We start from the raw sequence: 18,377 nt of genomic DNA, 5'->3' as shown, positions 1-18,377 counted from the left end.
GAGAAAAAGACTCATTCTCACACCACAGATGGTGAAGGAAAGACCAGGGACATGCATGGACTGTGACAGCCAAGAATTAAACTTGCTCGCCCAGGTCCTAGCCCAGTACCGTGCCATAAGATTATTGCTACAGGTTCGTAATAATATAGTAAGCAGAGCTGGGTGATGCAAAGCACCYGATCAGTCTGGTGAGGAATGCATCTATTAAATAAAAATAAGCAATTTCCATCCGCTCTGTAAAAATATAAGCCTGCCCATCTCCATTTCTGGGCAGAGGGTTAGCTGAACAGTTGCTGTGGTTATGACTCAGCTCGCCACAGAGAGGAGAGCTGATGTGAGCACCCCCAGCCTGCCATTCCCTGGCGAGACGGAGCCACGGGAAACATGGCCGGCAGGGTCGTGCCGGCTTGCCCCAACTCCCCTTCTGCTATTCGCAGCTCTTTGCAATCGCATGTTTCTGCTCCGAGAGAAACCAAACCTCYGTGGGCTTCCCTGCTTGACATTTTCCCACCCAGGCGCGCTCAGCTTCTAGGTGAACAGGTTKTTGAGGGAGCTAGGGGCTCACGAAYGCCCCCCAGCACGGAGGCAGCCGCCCTCCCTCGGGTGCTGGTGAGATCCCCAAGCCTCCTCCTGCCAGGACTAACCACACCTGCCTTCAGCCCTGCAACGCAGAACGCATTCACGCAATCTGCCTGGGTGCTTCGTAGCAGGCAAAGTGAAGAGGAGAGGGTTTGCTGGGACGTGGTGGCCTACGGGAGGAGAGAGCAAGACCTGAACAAAGCAACGGTGCACAGCAGGGACTGGAGGTGACCCWGGTTGCTCATCACCCACCCCAGGCCCACTGCGTCACCTTCCCTGGGCAAGGATGGCCTTTCTCCTGCCTTTTTTCTTTCTGCTGTCATTGCCAGGGWGGGCAAGCACACCCTGAAAAATGAGTAAAATCTGTTTTTCTGTTGCTGCCCACACACCAAAGCCCAGAGCCCTGGAGAGGGGCTAGCTGCCATGGTGGGCATGGGACCCTCAGCCACTCCTGGCCATCCCTGCCAAGGCCTTCCACAAAGGCAGGGAAAACCTGAAGGTTTAACTCAGCACAGAGATAATCACCCACAGCAACATCTTTAGCAAGAAAAGAAAGAAAAGATGACATAATATTTTTYAGAGTGCTGTTTAAACAGACGCTATGATTTACAGCACAGAGCCCTGGAGTGCACAGGAGCCCCAGCACCGCTATAAATAAGCTTGGCCTCATCTGAGCTGCTTTCCTACCTCTGTCTGCCACCAGCCCAAGCTCTAAGAGGGGTGGCCAATGGCAACCCCCACTAGAAACAGCTTTTAAGGTGTTTGAGTGGTTTGATCTTAAATACATGTGGCAAACTTGACATAAGGATATCAACAGAGAGGTGGAAGATCCAGGGAAGTGGGAGGGAAGGATTCCTGTTAGCAACAAGCATTTGCTTTGTTTTGCTTTAAAGAGAGGGATTTGATTCCCACAGATTCAAGAAGAGCTGGATAAACAAACGTGGCAGATTTATCTATTGTTCCAACTTCTAGGGAATATTTCAAACAGATTTTAGTATCAGCTGCTATGCCTGGCGTGGCAACTGGGAAGGGCTGGGGTGCCGGGAAAAGCCCATCTTTCACAGCATGCCTCACTGGAGAAAGCAGACAACCATGCAGGGTGCAAACTCAACGCAAGTACTGAAGGTGAATGAGGGGCCTTGAAGCCATCAAGCAACACCAAGCAAAGCGCCATGCAGCAAACAGCATCGGTCAGCCGCTGTTTTCTTGCAGACCATGCTCACCGTCTAGGTGGTTGCGGGAAAGATACTTGAGTCCTTCATCGAGCAGGATAACAGGCAGGGAAATTTTCAGTACAACCACCCACTGTGGCCAGCTCAGGGGGGTTACTTGGAAGATGAGCTGCAAGGCAGAAAGGATTTGACATGTTAATAGAGAAGGAGATAGGATTTTTTTGTTTTCAAGATCAGGTTAACTTCTTTTGTATCACCACAGATTGAGGCAAAGGTCAGCCTGAGTATCAGGACTGAGGGTCCAGACAGGCCAAACAGTAGGATTTCTCTGAGGTCTGTCAAGGTGGCTGCAGACCAGGTAGAGTCAAAAATGACACCTGCAGATCACTGATAGCTCAGGTAAAGTGCCTAACTGGATCAGGGTGAATCATGGCCCCCACGTCAGTTYGGTTCATAGGTTCTGGTCCTCAGGCACTGGCCAGGAGGAATCATCTCAAGAGCCTCCAAGCTCAAAGGTGCTTGGAGRATTTGCTCAGGGAAGGAGCCACCACGAGCTGCGAAGGGAAGGAGCACAGAGCACTTACGGGCATAGGCTTTACGTAGAGAATGAGGAAGTGCAGCGCCATGGACATGACAATTGCCCCCAGCAGCCAGATGTTGAGCCACGGGGGCATCCGTAGCAGCGACTGGTTCTCAGACACACTGTGAAAGCAAGGGGACAGGCATTAGCCCAAATAACCTCTCAGCTCCACAAGCCTGTCCAAGCTGGAAGGTTTCCAGCCCTCTCCAGGATGCAGGGCTATAAAGTATAGCCTCCTTTCACATTTCAAAGCCTCAGGCTTCACCACAATTTGGATTTGAACATCCACTTCAATACAATCAGCTACGCATGGATTAGGACTGAATGTTAACGTGGCAAAACTCTACTAAAGGATGAAGATCCAGTCATTCCTCCACCACTCTTAATAGTGATACATTGCCTGGAGGAATTTAGTTATGGTTAGCCAATGGTCCCCTGCAAGACCACTCAGAATGGCTCTGCCGAGTCAAACCAAAGACCCTCCTCAGCCTCCATCCGTGGTCAGACGCTGCCCTCTAACGATGCTCAAAGAGACCCCCTGCAGAAGAGGTGAGGTGGAAAGCACACAGGATTATCCTGCACTAACTGTACCTGTTCAGGGCATTGCACATTTCAATTGTCACCAGCACAGACAGAGCCATAGTGGTTGGATATCGAGACTCAAAGATTTCACAGCTGATTCCTTCGAAGATTGGATTGTCCTCTGTGCACCTCATAAAGTTCCTCTGTCAGCACAGGAAATTGTTTGTAAATACTTCACAGAACAACAGTACCATACAAAAAAGGTGGGAAAGAGGTGGAAGAGGTAGACTGCTTTGTTGGGGAACATGATGAACCTTGCTTATTAGAATTGCCTTCAATAGTTTATGGTTCAGAGCAACTGATAAAACAGTATAAAGTAATCTGTTTGTTTTGATTGTGGCTTTGCACAATTATGTCTGGATAGTTGCTAGGAGATTTTTATGTGCAGTTAATTAGTTGTTCAAGTGAACACACATCTCTATCAGAAACAGATCTTCCATTGCACAAGACATTAGTTACAGAGCTGTGGCCAACCATGTTGGACAAGAAGGCAATGCAGGACAAAATGAACCTCAAGATGAATCCTTGGTGAAAGAGCTTATGAAGTTGGAGACAAGCCTAGGCCTTATCCCCATACAGGCACCTCAGGCTCTGGCAAGGGTTCTGCAGCCTGGAAACTGCAGCCTCCTTTTGTCAACTCCTAGGGACTGCTTCTCACCAAGGGCGTGATGGGACTCCATTTCCCATCAACCCACTCAGCCCATAGTGCAATAGTAGTGTAATAATTGGTACATTTTAACCTAGTATCAGATACAGGAGTTACTTCTAGCTTCTTTGGAAAAAGTTCCCCTGTCCATGCTGATTGCTGATGGAAGCAAGGATAAGAACACGGATCCGAGGGAGAATGTTTGCTATTTTTTTTATTACTCTTTTCCATCAGGAATTTGGGAATGTGGCAAWAAGCACAGAAGGAGATAGAGGCAAAGGCTCCAGGACCTGAATCCAAGTCCTTATCTGCTCAATATGTTACCACTTTCCTAACTTACCAGCTGATAAAAGGAGACTTGTGGCCCTTCGGCATCATACAAGAACCACCAGGTTGCTGCCCCCACCGTTGCCAGGCCAACGTACACTGCAGCCAGAGAGAGAGAAACTCCTTAACACAAGCACCATCATTGCCACACTAGGGTGGGGTGAGGATCCTTAGTGTGTCCCCTCGACCAGACAGAAACATCCAGCCCTGCTAGACATTACAGCATGGGACWGGACTGCCAGAAGGCACCAGGAGGAGCAAGAAGGCCATAGTCAGTGGGAAACATGGCATGGCAATCATAAGGGCTCTCACCTCCAATGGCCAGATAGCGGAAGAAGAGCCAGCCACTGATGAGGGGCTCCTTGGGGTTGCGGGGCAGCTTGTCCATGATGTCGAGGTCAGGAGGGTTGAAGCCCAGCGCAGTGGCCGGCAGCCCATCCGTCACCAGGTTCACCCACAGCAGCTGCACTGGGATGAGCGCCTCAGGCAAGCCCAGGATAGCTGTCAGGAAGATGCTGCAGACCAAAGACCCAGAGAGTCCTAAATTAGATGCCATCCAGGGAGGCAGGGAAAAGTATCTATATTGTCTAAAGGGAGAGTGAGTAGGTACCTTAGATCCAGACATACCACACTGAATATGCACCCAGATTCCCACATGCAAACCCACACCTCCAGAGCCAGAAGTCTGAAATCCAGACCTGAATTTTGCAGTTACAATTTGTTTCACCGTTAAAATTCATTTTGCAGTCAAAACCAATGTTTGAGCTAACCATCAACCCACCACAGCCATGTGCTTTCCCATTCCCAGTGGGGCTATCCCTGCTGAAACACTAGCACAAAGGATTCCCAGGTGATCCCTGCTATCCCTATGGCTGTGCCCACATTGCCAAGGAGGATTCTGATTTATGGGGAGAGTTGTTTTATGGGACTGATGGGTGGCAGGAGGCAGCAGCACAACATCGCCTCACTGTGTCTATCCCAGAGGCTGCCCACAAGCTCTCACACACAGTGCTTTGGTGTGATCCAGCGATAACTGCCTCTGTGCAAGCACCTGCATCCCTTGGCATTCCCTGGCTGTGCTTAAACATGAAATATGTTGGCTCTTGGAGGGGCGGACTTCTTTATATGAAAGAAAAACCTCTCCGTCTCTAGGAAATGAGGTAGGGCMTCCAGCGCAGAGTCCCCTGGTTTGGTACTTGGGGTCACAGCTACGGCCAACAGGCATGCCAAGGGTGCAGAGGAGGACACAGCTGTGCCCACAAGTCCCTACTCGACACCCTAAAGAACACATCTCTCCTGCTATTTTCCCACCTCCCTCAAGCCGAGGYTCAGAGGAGATGAGAAGCTCTCACCAAACAACCTCTCCAACGTTTGAGGAGATGAGATAACGGATGAACTGCTTCATGTTGTTGTAAATGGCTCTGCCCTCCTCAACAGCAGATACGATGGTGGAGAAGTTGTCATCAGAGAGCACCATCTCAGCAGCTGACTTTGCTACGGCTGTGCCGGACCCCATTGCAATGCCGATCTCTGCCTTCTTCAGGGCGGGCGCRTCATTCACGCCATCGCCGGTCTGAATGAAGCGCAGGGCGGGTATTAGGAGGACAAAAGTAAACAGGCTGGGCAGAAAGACCAGCTTGGCCCTCTGAAACACCGTCCTCACCCTTGTGCTCCCACCGGTCTGGGACCAGTGCAGGACTCACCATCGCCGTGATCTCRTTGAAGGACTGGAGGTACTCGACGATCTTGGACTTGTGAGCAGGCTCTACGCGGGCAAAGCAGCGGGCGGAGCGGCAGGCCAGTCGCTGGGCCTCTGGTGAGAGGTCGTCGAACTCCCGGCCCGTGTAGGCCTTGTCCRCCACATCCTCGCTCTCTGAGAAGATCCCGATCCTCCGGCAGATGGCCACAGCAGTACCCTTGTTGTCCCCAGTGATCATGATGACACGGATGCCGGCTTTCCGGCACATTTCAATGGATGAGGTCACCTCCTTGCGGGGGGGATCCAGCATCCCCACGCAGCCCACAAAGGTCAGGTTGTCCTGATGGTAAAAGGGGAGGTGGCACATTAATTTCCCCAGGCCTCCTTGGGAAGAGCTGTCTTCTCTCTCCACCTTTGTATCACCCCGTACCAAGGCATCAAAAGACACTGGAGGATTTCCCCTGCAAGGAATCACATCTTGCTCCCCAGTAAAATCACTGGGAAATTTCCTACTAGTTGCARTGAGGGAAGTCAAAGGCCCTCACACACACTCTGCTCCATCTGACGTGGTTTACACTGTAACCTAGTTGCAAGAGGCCACTCAAGCGCTTATCTGGTCCATCCATTGCACATYAAATCTTTCCACTTCGTTTTCTTCATCCCTGTCCCTCATGGTCGTCCATGAACACCTCTTGCAACTGCAGAAAGCCCCAGGTTCAGCAGAGCTGCTCCCCATGATAAAATCAAACCCAAGAGGCAAATGCTTAGTGGACTGGGACTATTCCCTTTGGGACCAGCCTGTCATGTGCAGCTCTGCAACTGGGATGGAAGAGAAGAGTTGAAATATTGGCCCGTTTGGATCCCCCAAAGAAATCAGAGAACATGTGAGAAACTCTGCTGGGACAGTAGAAGTCGGTGGAAAACTTAGTTTGGGGAAAGACGAAAGTTGCTGCAGCCTGTGAGCTGTGCTGCTGTAGGGGCAGCARCCACAGCAAGGGGATCACAGTTACACACAGGAACAAGAGCAAAACCAAAGATGACCCTGTTGCTTGGGGTTCAGCTCTCCCCAGCAAACGAGGCCAGGATTTCTCCCATGCTACCTGCCCATCCACTCTCAGATCTCTGCCCTCCACCCCTGCAAGGGAACATGATAGCAAGAAAGCTCTTCCCAATGCTACGGCCCTCACTGCCTGCCCCAAGGCTCCCCATTTGCTCTCCATTACCTCGTAGCAGATGAACTTGGTGGAGTCGTCCAGCTGCATGGACTCCTTCCGGACAGGGGCATCGTGGGTGGCCAGGGCCAGGCAGCGCAGAGTGTCGATACCCATGCCCCAGTCTCGGACCCGGGACAGGATCTTCTCCTGGATGGAGGAGGTYAGAGGAACCCTGGCAGTGCCCACACGGACGTAGGTGCAGCGCTCRATCACACTTTCTGGGGCGCCCTGGGAAAGGGGAGAGGAACCGGCTTCAGGATGGCCCAACCACCACAAGCAGCTTCTTACCAACAGGCTTTATTCCCCAAGTGCCCCAGACACAAACTCCAGTGAACTCTGCGCATCAAACAGACACAAACTCCAGTGAACTTTGCACATCAACCAGACCTCAGCCATGGCCATGCTCTTAGAAGTGTTTAGAAGCAAAGCGCAACCACGGGTAAAAAACCCTTTAAAATAGCTACAAGTATTAAAAAACAGAGGTTGACCGTCTTTTGTAAGCACTGAAGAAAGCGACTGCAGAAAGGCAAAGCTCCAGAGTGTGCGTGGTCTCCCTGCAAAGGCAGGTGAGACAGCCAGCTCCATGCTCTCAGTTTGCACTAGATGGCACCCTCAACCACTGCAACGTGCCGCCTGCCTGGCTGGGAGAGATGAACTCTGTTCAGGTCACCAGACTGAAGAATCTGGCCTGAGGGGGAAATCTGTCTGACTCCTCTAGACCTACAGGCCTCCCAGGGTTACTCCAAGAGCACCTATCCCATCTCAGGTCTGAAGGAAGTGAGGATAGTAGGTCTCCTCCTCCTACCAGGGGAGGATGCTGGCAATGCTGCGTGATTTAGGAACACATCCCATTGCCCTTTAACGTCTCAGCATCATGYCCTGGCCCTTTTGACCCTGCAAAGGACCGTCAGCATTCCTCTAACATAGCACTTGCACTATGATATCCGATCCCACAGTTGCTCCTCTTAAAAAAGCCACTCACACAGCCGACAGCCAAGTCTATAGCTCCGGCAGCACTAAAGCAATCCTGACCTGACCAACARGACAGAGTTCATCCAGAAGATCTCCAAGTGGGAAGAACAAAACAGAAATCTTCTCAGAGACCGTAGGGGGAAATTCCTGCCATTTCTCCTCTGTTTCTTTCTCTTGGGAAGAAAATGTCTTTAAAATATTGTTTTATTTCTGGTTAAGTAGCCCTCTGAGTATTACTGGTGTCAGAAGGTACAACCCATAAATGCACRTGCTGGCATTTTCTGCAGGGGTAGCTCTACCTTGCCCCAGCACCCTGCAACAGGAGATCCAACTTCTTTCCTCCCTCTGAATGATCTAACTCCTTTTTCTATCAATACTACAAAGACTCACCTCCTACCTGACCACACCAGTCCATCTTCTGGCTCTTGGACCCTCCGGTCAGCTCATTGAGGAGATGAACAAAGCTGCCACAGAGGCTGGCTTACACCTGAGACCGACACAAGCTCCCAGAGAGGGGCACAGCTTCTCCTACCTCACAGCAGCGCTTTCTAACTGCATCTTTTGTTCTTGATCCAACTTAGCTCTATTCGCAGGATCTCTACACACACCCATACACACAGGCAGAGCTCTTCCTGGTCATGAGGAAACTGCAGCCTCCAAGGGCTGAATACCCCCACCTTTCCACAAGCGGACCATTACCACCTTCTCCAGCATGGGCTGGATCTCACCAAGATGTGTGCAAGGCTGCAGGCAGGGCAACGAGCCTGGTRAGTTTGACCTTGGCCCCTACCTTGACAAACATCTTGCTGCCACTGGAGTTGTGGCCGGTGCYGACAGGGGTACAATACACGGACATGGACTTGCGGTCGCGGGAGAACTCCAGGGTGCACTCCTTCTTCATCAGCTGCTTGATCACCTGCAGGAAGAGGCAGAAGCATGCGGCTCAGCGGCCTCCAGCCCATGGCTGCTGCCGCCCAACGTTGGCTGACAGCCACAATGAGTGCACGTCTCTTGGGAGAGACCAAAGGGACAATGTAGAGACAGGCACAGACACATCCACCCCTATGCAAACACAGCTGCAGCCACCAGCACGCAGAGAGGAGCATGCACACACACACACACACACTCACACACACACACACACACACACCTCCCTACACCCTGCCACGAGCACATCCACGTTAGTATCACGATGGCTGAGCCCACCTCTCTAGGAGGACACATCTTGTCCCAGAAAAGTCATTTACTGAGCAGGGCATTCAGGGCTGATTTGAAGTATATTCTGCGGAGGGGAGTGGGGATGTTAAATGACTATCTTGATTACTTGAGTCTCTTTGTGGTTGAATTGTTTACGTAAACATTATTTTTTGTTGCTAGGAGGTTGTCATTTGCGACAAGGATACAAACAGGATAGGGCAGGAGCTCTGCTCAGCTGGCAGTGGCCTCAGGGCACTCCCCAGCAGTGGATGCGTCCCGGGAAAAGCGGCACCGCAACCAAGAGGTGCCAAAAGGGGCTGCCGTGTTTAACTGTGCAGAACGCAAGCTGACAGCGGATCTGATTGCTGTCTACAGATACACGAGGGCAAACACCACGGGGGCTCGCGAAGTAAACGGCAAAATCCAGCACAGCAGCAAACTTCAGTGAACGTRTGTGAGCAGGACGTTTTGTCAGCACAAAAGCAACGATGTTCTGAGCTTCTCAGTCACAAGAGGGCTGTGACAGCCTTGCTCAGTGGGCTCAGGCATGGGCTCTCCAGCACCATCACCTGGGACGCAGCTGCAGGGACCCATGAGGGTCCCGACCTTGATGGTCCTCACGGGGCCTTCCACGCTCAGAGGGATGGGAAGGACACTTGGATGCAGCCAGCCGCTCAATCGCAGCACAGAAAACRTCCCAAAATCCTGCTGGTAGTGACGATGGCAACAGAGGAGATTTGCGCGGCTGGAAAGGCAAAGGCCAAGGGCCCAGGTACTAAGTAGTGAGGAAGGAGCGGGCAGAAAAGGAGGGCACTGGCACTCTGTCTTCACACCCCCTTCCTGGTCCCCAGCACGGTTCGTGCCCTGGCCCAAGCAGTATAAGGGACATTTCCCCAATGCCCAAATGGAAGAGTAAAGAAAGCAGGCAAAGGTGATTGAATGGGTGGGCATCTGAGCAGAAAGAAGGCAAAGCAAGAGCCACGTGCAGCAAAGCAGAACCACAGGACTGATTAATGGCTGAGAAATCCCCTGAATCCTTTCTGACAAGCGAAATGGAATTTATTACAACCTACTCATACCTATCCAGGGAACAATTTCCACAGAAGAGGGCTCTTCCATCTAACAGGCAAAAGTATTAAAAAAAATCTAACGGCACAGCACCAAAGCTGAGTAAATCCAGACTTGAAATAAAATACATTTTAACTAGAAGGATAAAGAGACATTGGAGAGCCATAGTAGCAGCAGAGTAGTCATCACTGGATATTTTCAGATCAAAAGTAGATATATGTTTCCAAAGAGTAAGTCTAGTTCAAGTGGGAATTGCCTTGGGGGAAGTTCTCAGGCCCATATTTCATGGGTTGTCTGCTCAGATGATCCCAGTGCTGCTTCCTGGCTTAGTAGTCCATGAATCTCTGCCAGTGCAAAYGGGACGCAGCTACTGCACCATCTGCTCCACAGAGCACATCTCTCTGAACCAGCAAACTGCCTCCTTGGGTAGATCAGTCCCTCCTATCACCAGCGGTTATYGCTCAGGTAAAGCCCTGCTCTCCCTCCCTGCGCCAGAGACCAGGACAGCAACGGCCTTCCAGGCTACTCACTGCATTGCAGGCGTTGGCTCGCTCCACCTTGGAGAGTTTGCTGGTGTCGGTGTTGAAGACATTCATCTTCTCCACCAGGCAGGTCAGGGCTGTTTCTGTGGCTTCTCCCACCTTCTCATAGACTTTCTTCGACTGGAGAGCAGAAAGAAAGGAGAGCTTGATTTCAAACGGCGGCGCAAGYTTTAGAGCACATCTCCAGCCCCAGGGATGCTCTCCTTCGCTGTAGCATTCCCAAGATTTCCCAAGTATCAACCTCGCATCGCGGGGACAGGCTGCAGACCACTCATTGGCCCCAGGGATGGATCCCCCCGCATGACGAGCAGAAACTCCGTCCCTCCCCAGAGGCTTCGGCTGGTGCCGCGTGGTAAAACTCTGCGGGGAGGACCCAGCGCTGACCCAGGAGAGCTGCAAAGGCACGGCGGCTTCACTCACCTCGTTGTAATCCAGCGAGGAGTCGTTGCAGAGCGCGCAGATGGTGGCCAGCTCCACCAGCCCGTCATACTGCCCGCACTGAACGGGCTTCTCGTCCTTGAGGCTGGGGAGAGAAATCAATCACTCAGAGCCTCAAACGTTTCCAAATTGCAAGTTTAAATACTATTTAGCATCTCCCTGTACACCCCTTGTACAGTTCTCAGAAAGAAAAGAGGAAAGAAGTCCAGGACTTAAAAGTCCAGAATGAAAAGTTTGGGTTCTTGTTTTGTGCTGTAAGAAATGGGGGCAGAATTACTTGCAAAAAATAATACCACGTGTGGCAAACACATCCTTGGAGTGCCCCAGAGCAAAAGGCACTGCAGAGATGTCCATCGTGACTCAAAACTCTCTTACAGGCTTCCCACTGACTTTGGCAGCTTTTGGATCTTGGTACCAGGGAGGAGGAGGAAGTCAGGCTATTAAAAAGCTGACCACAAAGACATGTGCCAGAAAAGGAGCACAGAAAATCGGTTTAAAATCCATTCTCCCAAGGGCTTTGAATCGTTGCAGGCACCCAGAGGAGCCGTGGCAGCGGCAGCCAGTCCCTCTCGCCTCCCCGAGGATGCTCCTCGGTGCTCCAAAGAGCCCAGCGGCGTCCAAGGAAACATTTCAGGACAGCAGACAAACGCAATGACCACGTCGCTGTGGCTGCACCTAAGCAMGGGGCAAGCCGGGCAGCTCATACGGAGCAGCTCTTTGCTAGGGAAAGCTGCTGCCACCGGCTATTTCCTCTACATCCCTCCGGGCTGAAGCCAGCCAAGCTGGATGCGAACTGCTGCTGAGTCTGGCAAGGAAGCAGCGTGGTTATATGGGAGCTCTGCAGTGACCCTCTTGCAACGATGGGCATCTCCCAGGATCTCCCAACTGGRGACGGGCAGGATATCTTCAAGACTGATTTTTTTTGGCGTTCCCAACCTCGTGTAGCCATGCAAAGGAGTCGAACCCTAGGCAGACACGCATCAGGCATGGCCGCGAGCGCCCTGCTGCAAGGCCGAATGCTCTTCCTCGCCCGAACCTGCCCGCTGGCAGCAACAGCAACGGGGGTTTTCAGGGAAACAGAAATGAGTCTAACTCGAGGAGAGGTAACTGTGGCTTAGAGCTGAACAAACCCAGCCGGCCATCGGCTCGCTGGAAAAATAATCTGTCAGGCATTTATTAGGATCGGTTTATTCCACTGCTGGTTCCCAATGGAAAGAACATTTTGGAGCCCTTGTTACAGCTCAGGAGCGGAAAGCAGGGAGCAGCCAAGAAAATCTGAAAAATCTGTTTGCATAGGGACAAAAAGCTGAGCTGTTCAGATACAGGACAGGAGAGCGCCGCTGCCACGGCCCCGAGCTCGCACAGCCGCAGACGGGGCTGGGGCAGGACGGAGGGAGCCTGCCGCGAGGGGTGTTTTAATGTACCAAAAGGCTAGAAATCCTGGGGAAGGCTTTTGCAGCAAACCAGCTCTCCGACCGCTCAATCCCCTCCACCTCTGGCAGGGAGGAGTGGGATTTCCGTGGGCAATGACTATGCAGCCCTTTGCATCCCGCTTCGACGCACCAGGCGGGAACGGTGCCGAAACGAAACTCGAAGGCAAGGGGAATCGCTGCAGGGCAGCGCGCGGTTTCCCTGCGCACAGGCCCCCGAAGGACGCGAGGGAGGTCTTCAGCTTCAGCGCTGAGCAGACACGAGTTCAGCTCCTCAATCCCTTCAGTTTAATTGAGACACACTGATTAATACCAGCTTATGATCTGGCTCACTTTTTTCATGGAAATTTCTATCCAAGGATCAAATTGATTTAAATATATTCATGAATTAAGCCCGAGGCTGYGATGCATTATATTCACTCAACAGATGAGCAAAAGAGACCACAGTTAAGAACCTGCCTGCGACCGCGAAGCAAACCAAGCCGGAACGGAGAACGCTTTGCCCACCGCGGCTTCCTGCCTGCCCCTTTCGTCCTTCTGTTTCCGAGACTCCTGCCGCACCGCAGAGCATCGTCCCACAGCGACCGGCGCCCAGGAGCGCGAAGGGGCCGGGAAGCTTCTCGCCCCCGGAAACCCCCTCTCGGGTTTCACGCGGGGCTCCGGGCGGAGGTTCCCGCGCGCGGGAGGACGCAGGACCGCGGCTGCGCCAGCGCATCCCCGCTGCGTTCCTTCCGCAGCGAGAGCTGCCCCAGGCGAGCGTCGATGCCAGCGCAGCCCCGCTGTCCCGCCGGCGTCTTCAGCAGGCACTTATAAGGCTGTCAGCACGGAGCGCGGTCTCCTGCGCTTAACACCGCGCCAGTGAGTTTAGGAGGGCGCTGGCAAGGAGCACCGCGCTATGAATAGCGCTCGTGGAGCCAGGGAGGCGGTCAGYCGAGCCGCGCTGCCTCGGCCGGGGCCGCGGGCCACCCCTCTGCCTCCGGCAGCGGCGACGGGTGCCCGGGAGCCGCCGCGCCAGGGCAGCCGGGTTGCTCCCGTTTCCGGGCAGGCAGCGCGGGGGCCGGCCGCGCGCACCGGGGGCCGCGGCGCGGGCGGAAGGCAGCGGCACGCAGCGCGCGCGCTGCCGGGGCGCAGCGGCACCGAAAGCGCGCGGAGGCCCGTGCACAAACCGACGGCACTGCGACTTCCTCTCCCCCTGGGAAAAATAACAACCAAATGCCCGAGCACGCACGGCCCCCTGCCAGGAGGAGCGCCRAGGCGGGCGAGCAGAGGGGTGCCCRGCCTGACTTGTGAACACGCTCAAAACTGAAGGAGCAACAGAAGACGCTCCTAACATCTGCAAGGCCAACATGGTCCTACCAACAGTGCGGGGCAACTATCTCCAAACTCAAGAAGGTCCGCAGAAGATGACCCAGAACCTCTTTGGGAAGTGACAGCTAAAACCACTATAGCCACATCCAATTCTGGCACTTCTCCTTTCAGGAGAGGTGGAATAAACAAACACTGACACAGAAAAACCCACGCGCTTGATAATGCATCAGGGAAAAGTCACCGGCTTTCACTTCCAGTCCTAGGCTGCAATTCAGCAAAGSCCACACTTCCCCTGAAACGCATCTAAAAGTCATCGAGGTCGATGGGATTGCACACCAGGCTGCGCTGGCCACCACGTCCATCTTTGCTGAGAACYCTGGACTTGGCGAGCACGTTCCATGCCAGGGTCTGCAAACCCAGGCCAAGGACCTCCACCTGGCCAGGCGATCTGGCTGCTGGCCAAGCTGTCAGATCCAGCTGTCTGGCTGATGGCCTCTGGGAGCTAACACACAGGTGGGAGTAATGCTGGCCATCTCATACATAAAGGTATGGACCTCAAAAAATTGGAAAAAAGATTTGGAAGGAGCACATACTGTGGAAAAGCTCATTCAGCGTTCAAGCATTTCCATGCTTGATGTTCCACCCACACTGACCTCTCCGGTTCAAAAGTAGACTCGTCTTGTTGTGGTTGCTAGCGAAGGGAGAGCTGAGAGGCCCCACCAAGACCCCAGCCCTGCACTCCATGCCTAGGAGCCCTTGCCCTGAGCAGAAAACAAGGGTGAAAGTCAGACCCAGGGTAAGAAGGAGGAGGCATTTCCCACGCTTTGTGTGAAGCCAGAGCTGGCAATGAGGGCAGATGAACCCATTTGYCCCAGGTCCCATGGAAACTATGGGCAGCCCTAGAACATAACTTAACTCCTGCAAGGCCAACATGGCCCTTCCAACAGCAYGGGGCAGGTATTTCCAAACGCAAGGTTCAGCGCGTTGGTGCTGGTGCCGTGCTCATCCTTCTCATTGCTCTGCCTCCACAGCCCCATGCATGCTGGGGCCGGCACRCTCCTTGCACAGGACCTCCCAGCACCGAGAAAACCTGTTTCCCCGGGAAAGCAGAGGGTGTCGAGGGCACGGCAGAGGCCGCCCGGGGGCACCGGTACTCACATCTGTCCCTCGGGGGCGTAGGTGGAGCCCGTGACGCTGAACTCGTGCAGGCTGCACTGGGTGCCCTCCACCTTCTCCATAATGAACATCTGCAAGAAGGAGAGACGGAGACAGCGTGTTAGGCGTCTTTTCCCCCGTTAGGAGCCACGGCACCGCCCGGGGGACCCACAAGCTGCCGTCACCTCATTGATGGAGCCRGTGCCCGGCTTTCGGCAAGCGCCCGCGCCATTCCCGGCGGCCCCCAATCCTGCTCCCGGTGCTTTTTCACCTCCCCTGGCTCGTTTTTCCTGTCGGAGAGGAACGCTCCCCAAGCAGTTTCTAAGAAATCGCCTGTATTTTTCTTGGAGCCGGGAAGGTTACGGTGGCCAGGTCCAAGCCGCCCTGGAAAGCCGTGGGGCGCAGGCAGCCCACGAGGGCCGGGAGCCACGGCAGGAAACAGCTGGGACRAGGCGCTCCCGACACTGCCCCGGCTGCCAGCGCCCGGCGGGAGCCGGCAGCTCCGCTCCGCGCACCGCAGCTCGCTTAGCAAAGCCCCGGGGGGCTGCAAAAGCCCCACACGCTCTAGTTTTAGAGGTTTTGGTCTTTCCAGTGCCTCACCTTGACATGAGAAGGACCAAAAAAAAGGAAAAAAAAGGGAAAAAATCATTACAATGATTAAAAAAATATATTTTTCAATCCTGTTTTAGGGGAAAGCAGCATTCTGGAAAGCAGCAGCACCACAGTGCAGTTCCTGCAAATTGCTCTCAGCGTTTCAGCCCACGGCGCTCCCCGGGAGCGCGCAGAGGCGGTCGCGAGCCGCAGCGGGACGAGTAACCCGACGCGCCCCCTTCCCGAGCCGCCGCCAGCCCCGCGGGGAAAGCAGACCGACTTGGCTCCGCCACGCGCTGCGGTAAGTGACGGGCCAGGCRGGACTTGGCTGCCGGCAGCGCCCCAGCTGCCGCGAACACCAAACCTCTGGGGCAGAGCTCGGCTCTCGGAGACGGCCGACGGCATCCCCAGCGCTTCGGGGCTTAACGCCCCCCTAAAACGGGGCCTGTTATAGGGTTTTTTGCAAGACTTGGAAGACTTTTCTATCCCACCTTGAGGTTTGATTTAAGGCTGGAATTTTTATTTTCGAGTGTTATTTTGCAACAACAGCTTGAATGGACGGAGACACCGGAGTCCCTGGTAGGCAGACGGGCCCAGCGCCGGTTCAGCCCCCCCCCCGGAGCACCGTCCCTGCGCTCCCACACTGCCGCAAACACACGTCCCGCTGCTACGTTCATGCAACGGAATGAAAAGCACAGTTTTCTGATGGCCAGAACCATGCAGAATGCGCACAAGGCCCCGAGGCTCGCGGGAGCAGAGCAGAGCGGTGCTCCCCAGCGCCGCCTCCCCGCTCGGCAGCCACCCGCCCCGCAGRGACGCCGCCAGCTCCGCGCCGGTTCCCGCGGTGTCCTTGTCCCCCCGCTCGGCTCGAGCCCCCACATCCCTCTCCCTGCACAGCTCCCCGGCTAGCAGGCGTCTTCCCCTGCTACCAGCACGGCAGCGCCCAGGCATCGCTCACGCGTCTGAATTTCAGGTGCTTCCCACTCTGCCTCAAAGGTTTTTTTTTCCCTTTTCCCCCAACTTGGTCCCCCAACTTTTTTCTGGTTGATTGGGAAGTCACCAGCCAGGAGAACGAAGCAAACGTGCTGCAAAAGCTGGGAACCAGGCACGCACCAGGGAGCCTCCCCTCGAGGCTCCCTAAGGCAGCTACAGAGGCTAATCTTTTTCCTTTTCTCTCTCTTTTTTTTTTTTTTTAAATACGGTTCCAATTCCGAAATGGCATTTCAGTTCAGACCAAGGGCTGAGCCAGAAAGTTTTGCCCTGCATCTGACCTTCCCCAAAACTGGAAGCAGAGGCGCTGCAAATTGCAAGCTGTAAGCAAGCAGCCCCAGGTTAGCAGGCGCAGAGCTGTCTGGGTTTCCTATCCGAATACTTCAAAGCAACCTCCTGGGACTCCTGCTCCTGAAGCCCCTGAGACCATCCAGCCCCGGCGGTGGCTTTTTTCCCCAGTCCAGAGCGCTCCAGGGTGCAGAACAACGAGCGTTTCCACCACAGCTGCCTTATTAAAGCTACCGGCTTTGGGGCTCTTTTGTTCCATGATTAYATAAAAATAATTTAAAAGGCATCCTGTAACCCGCAGCGGCCAGGGGTCACCTCGTGTTTCCTGCAGCACCCAGGGGCTTCGCGAGCCACCCCGGGGGAAGAGCTGCAGCTCGAGCTGTGAAAGGGCCGGGCAACGATTCCCTTCCTAAAAATAACACGGGGAAGGACAGCACAAGCCGAGACCCGGAGCCTGGACCAGAGGCACCTCGGCAGCAGCTCCAGCGGGCTCTCCGGGGCGGCTCCCGGCACGGGGGCGCCCAGGGAAGCCTGCTCCGGAGGGGCCGCCTTTCCCTTGCGGGGCCCGAGGGCGAACACCGAGTCCAGTGTCAAACAACGGAAACCGTGCTGGCACCGCACCAGGTTTCRCTCTAGTAACACATCTCGCTGCTTTTTAACCCTTTTAAGACATACCGGTATCTTTTTTTATTATTGTTTTTATYTTTTTTTCTTAAATGCAACAGAGATCTAAAGAAAGATGCTGCCGCGCACTTACTGAAAGCGCATCCCGCTCCAAAGGGGTCTCGAGCCGCTCTCCTCCCGCGCCACGGGATCGCCAAGCCGGACRACGCTGCCGTGCATTTTTAGAAAGCGAACAGCCCGCAGAAACACCCGTGCACCCCGAGCGGCGCAGGGCACCTGGCCGCAAGCTGCGGCCCCGACCACRGCGATGGGCGGCAAGGACCCCGGCCACCACGCTGGGACAGCGGAGCGGCGCCGGCGCCTCCRTCCAGGCCAGGCCAGGGCCGGGATAAACCGCGGGAACCACGGCAGATGCTGCTGTAGGAGCCCGGGAACGGGCTAAGTTGGCTTCACCAAATTCCCTTCCATGCTTAAGAATTAAACCGCTTTAAGTATCCACCCCGGGGGTGTTTGATGGGATTTGAAGGAAAAAAAAAATCCGCTGTAACCAGCATTGCTGCAGAGGCGCAGCTAAATAAACACGAGCAGGTGGGAAAAGCAGTGGGAAAAGCTTCCTCATCCAGCAAAGACTTGGACGGGGCAGCAAAACGGCAGCGCTGCCCGCTCCGCCAGGGAGGAGGCCCCAGGTAATGGGGAATTCATACATTTTTCCAGGATATCGGCAGCCTTTCGCAGGGCTCCCACCCGCTGAGCTGGCCTGTTTGGTGAAGGCAGCGCACAGAGGAGAGGCAAGCGCCCGCGCGCGGGCACGACCGCCCAGTGCAAATATTTAACCATTCACCGGCGTGCAAATCCGTCAACGGCAACCGCATCCCTCCATTACGCAGCCGGCTAGCGCGGCCCRGGATCTCCCGAGGGTTAAACATTAACAGCAGTTTCTTTGTGTCCTGAAGCCAACAAGGCTCTAAATAACGT

The 18,377-nt window shown here is 54.3% G+C and overlaps 1 protein-coding gene across 1 annotated transcript in view; it reads right to left on the bottom strand.

Annotated features, from left to right (window-relative positions):
• Positions 1-18,377, bottom strand: part of ATP2A3 (ATPase sarcoplasmic/endoplasmic reticulum Ca2+ transporting 3) — a 48,353-nt gene that overhangs the window by 10,245 nt on the left and 19,731 nt on the right. Inside the window, exons 8-19 of the mRNA XM_085315090.1 lie at positions 14,913-15,001; positions 10,999-11,101; positions 10,567-10,698; positions 8,562-8,687; positions 6,809-7,027; positions 5,590-5,925; positions 5,239-5,459; positions 4,199-4,401; positions 3,900-3,985; positions 2,923-3,056; positions 2,336-2,453; positions 1,803-1,920 (exon numbers count right to left, since the gene is read on the bottom strand). Coding sequence (XP_085171216.1) covers positions 1,803-1,920; positions 2,336-2,453; positions 2,923-3,056; positions 3,900-3,985; positions 4,199-4,401; positions 5,239-5,459; positions 5,590-5,925; positions 6,809-7,027; positions 8,562-8,687; positions 10,567-10,698; positions 10,999-11,101; positions 14,913-15,001 — 1,885 coding nt within the window. The remainder of the gene's footprint in view (positions 1-1,802; positions 1,921-2,335; positions 2,454-2,922; positions 3,057-3,899; positions 3,986-4,198; positions 4,402-5,238; positions 5,460-5,589; positions 5,926-6,808; positions 7,028-8,561; positions 8,688-10,566; positions 10,699-10,998; positions 11,102-14,912; positions 15,002-18,377) is intronic.

This window comes from Rhea americana, unplaced genomic scaffold, assembly GCF_003343005.1.
Source record: "Rhea americana isolate MKP2758 unplaced genomic scaffold, rheAme1 scaffold_111, whole genome shotgun sequence".
NCBI classification, from domain to species: Eukaryota; Metazoa; Chordata; class Aves; order Rheiformes; family Rheidae; genus Rhea; species Rhea americana.
Note: the sequence above shows the minus strand (reverse complement) of the source record. Positions and strands in the feature narration are given on the sequence as shown.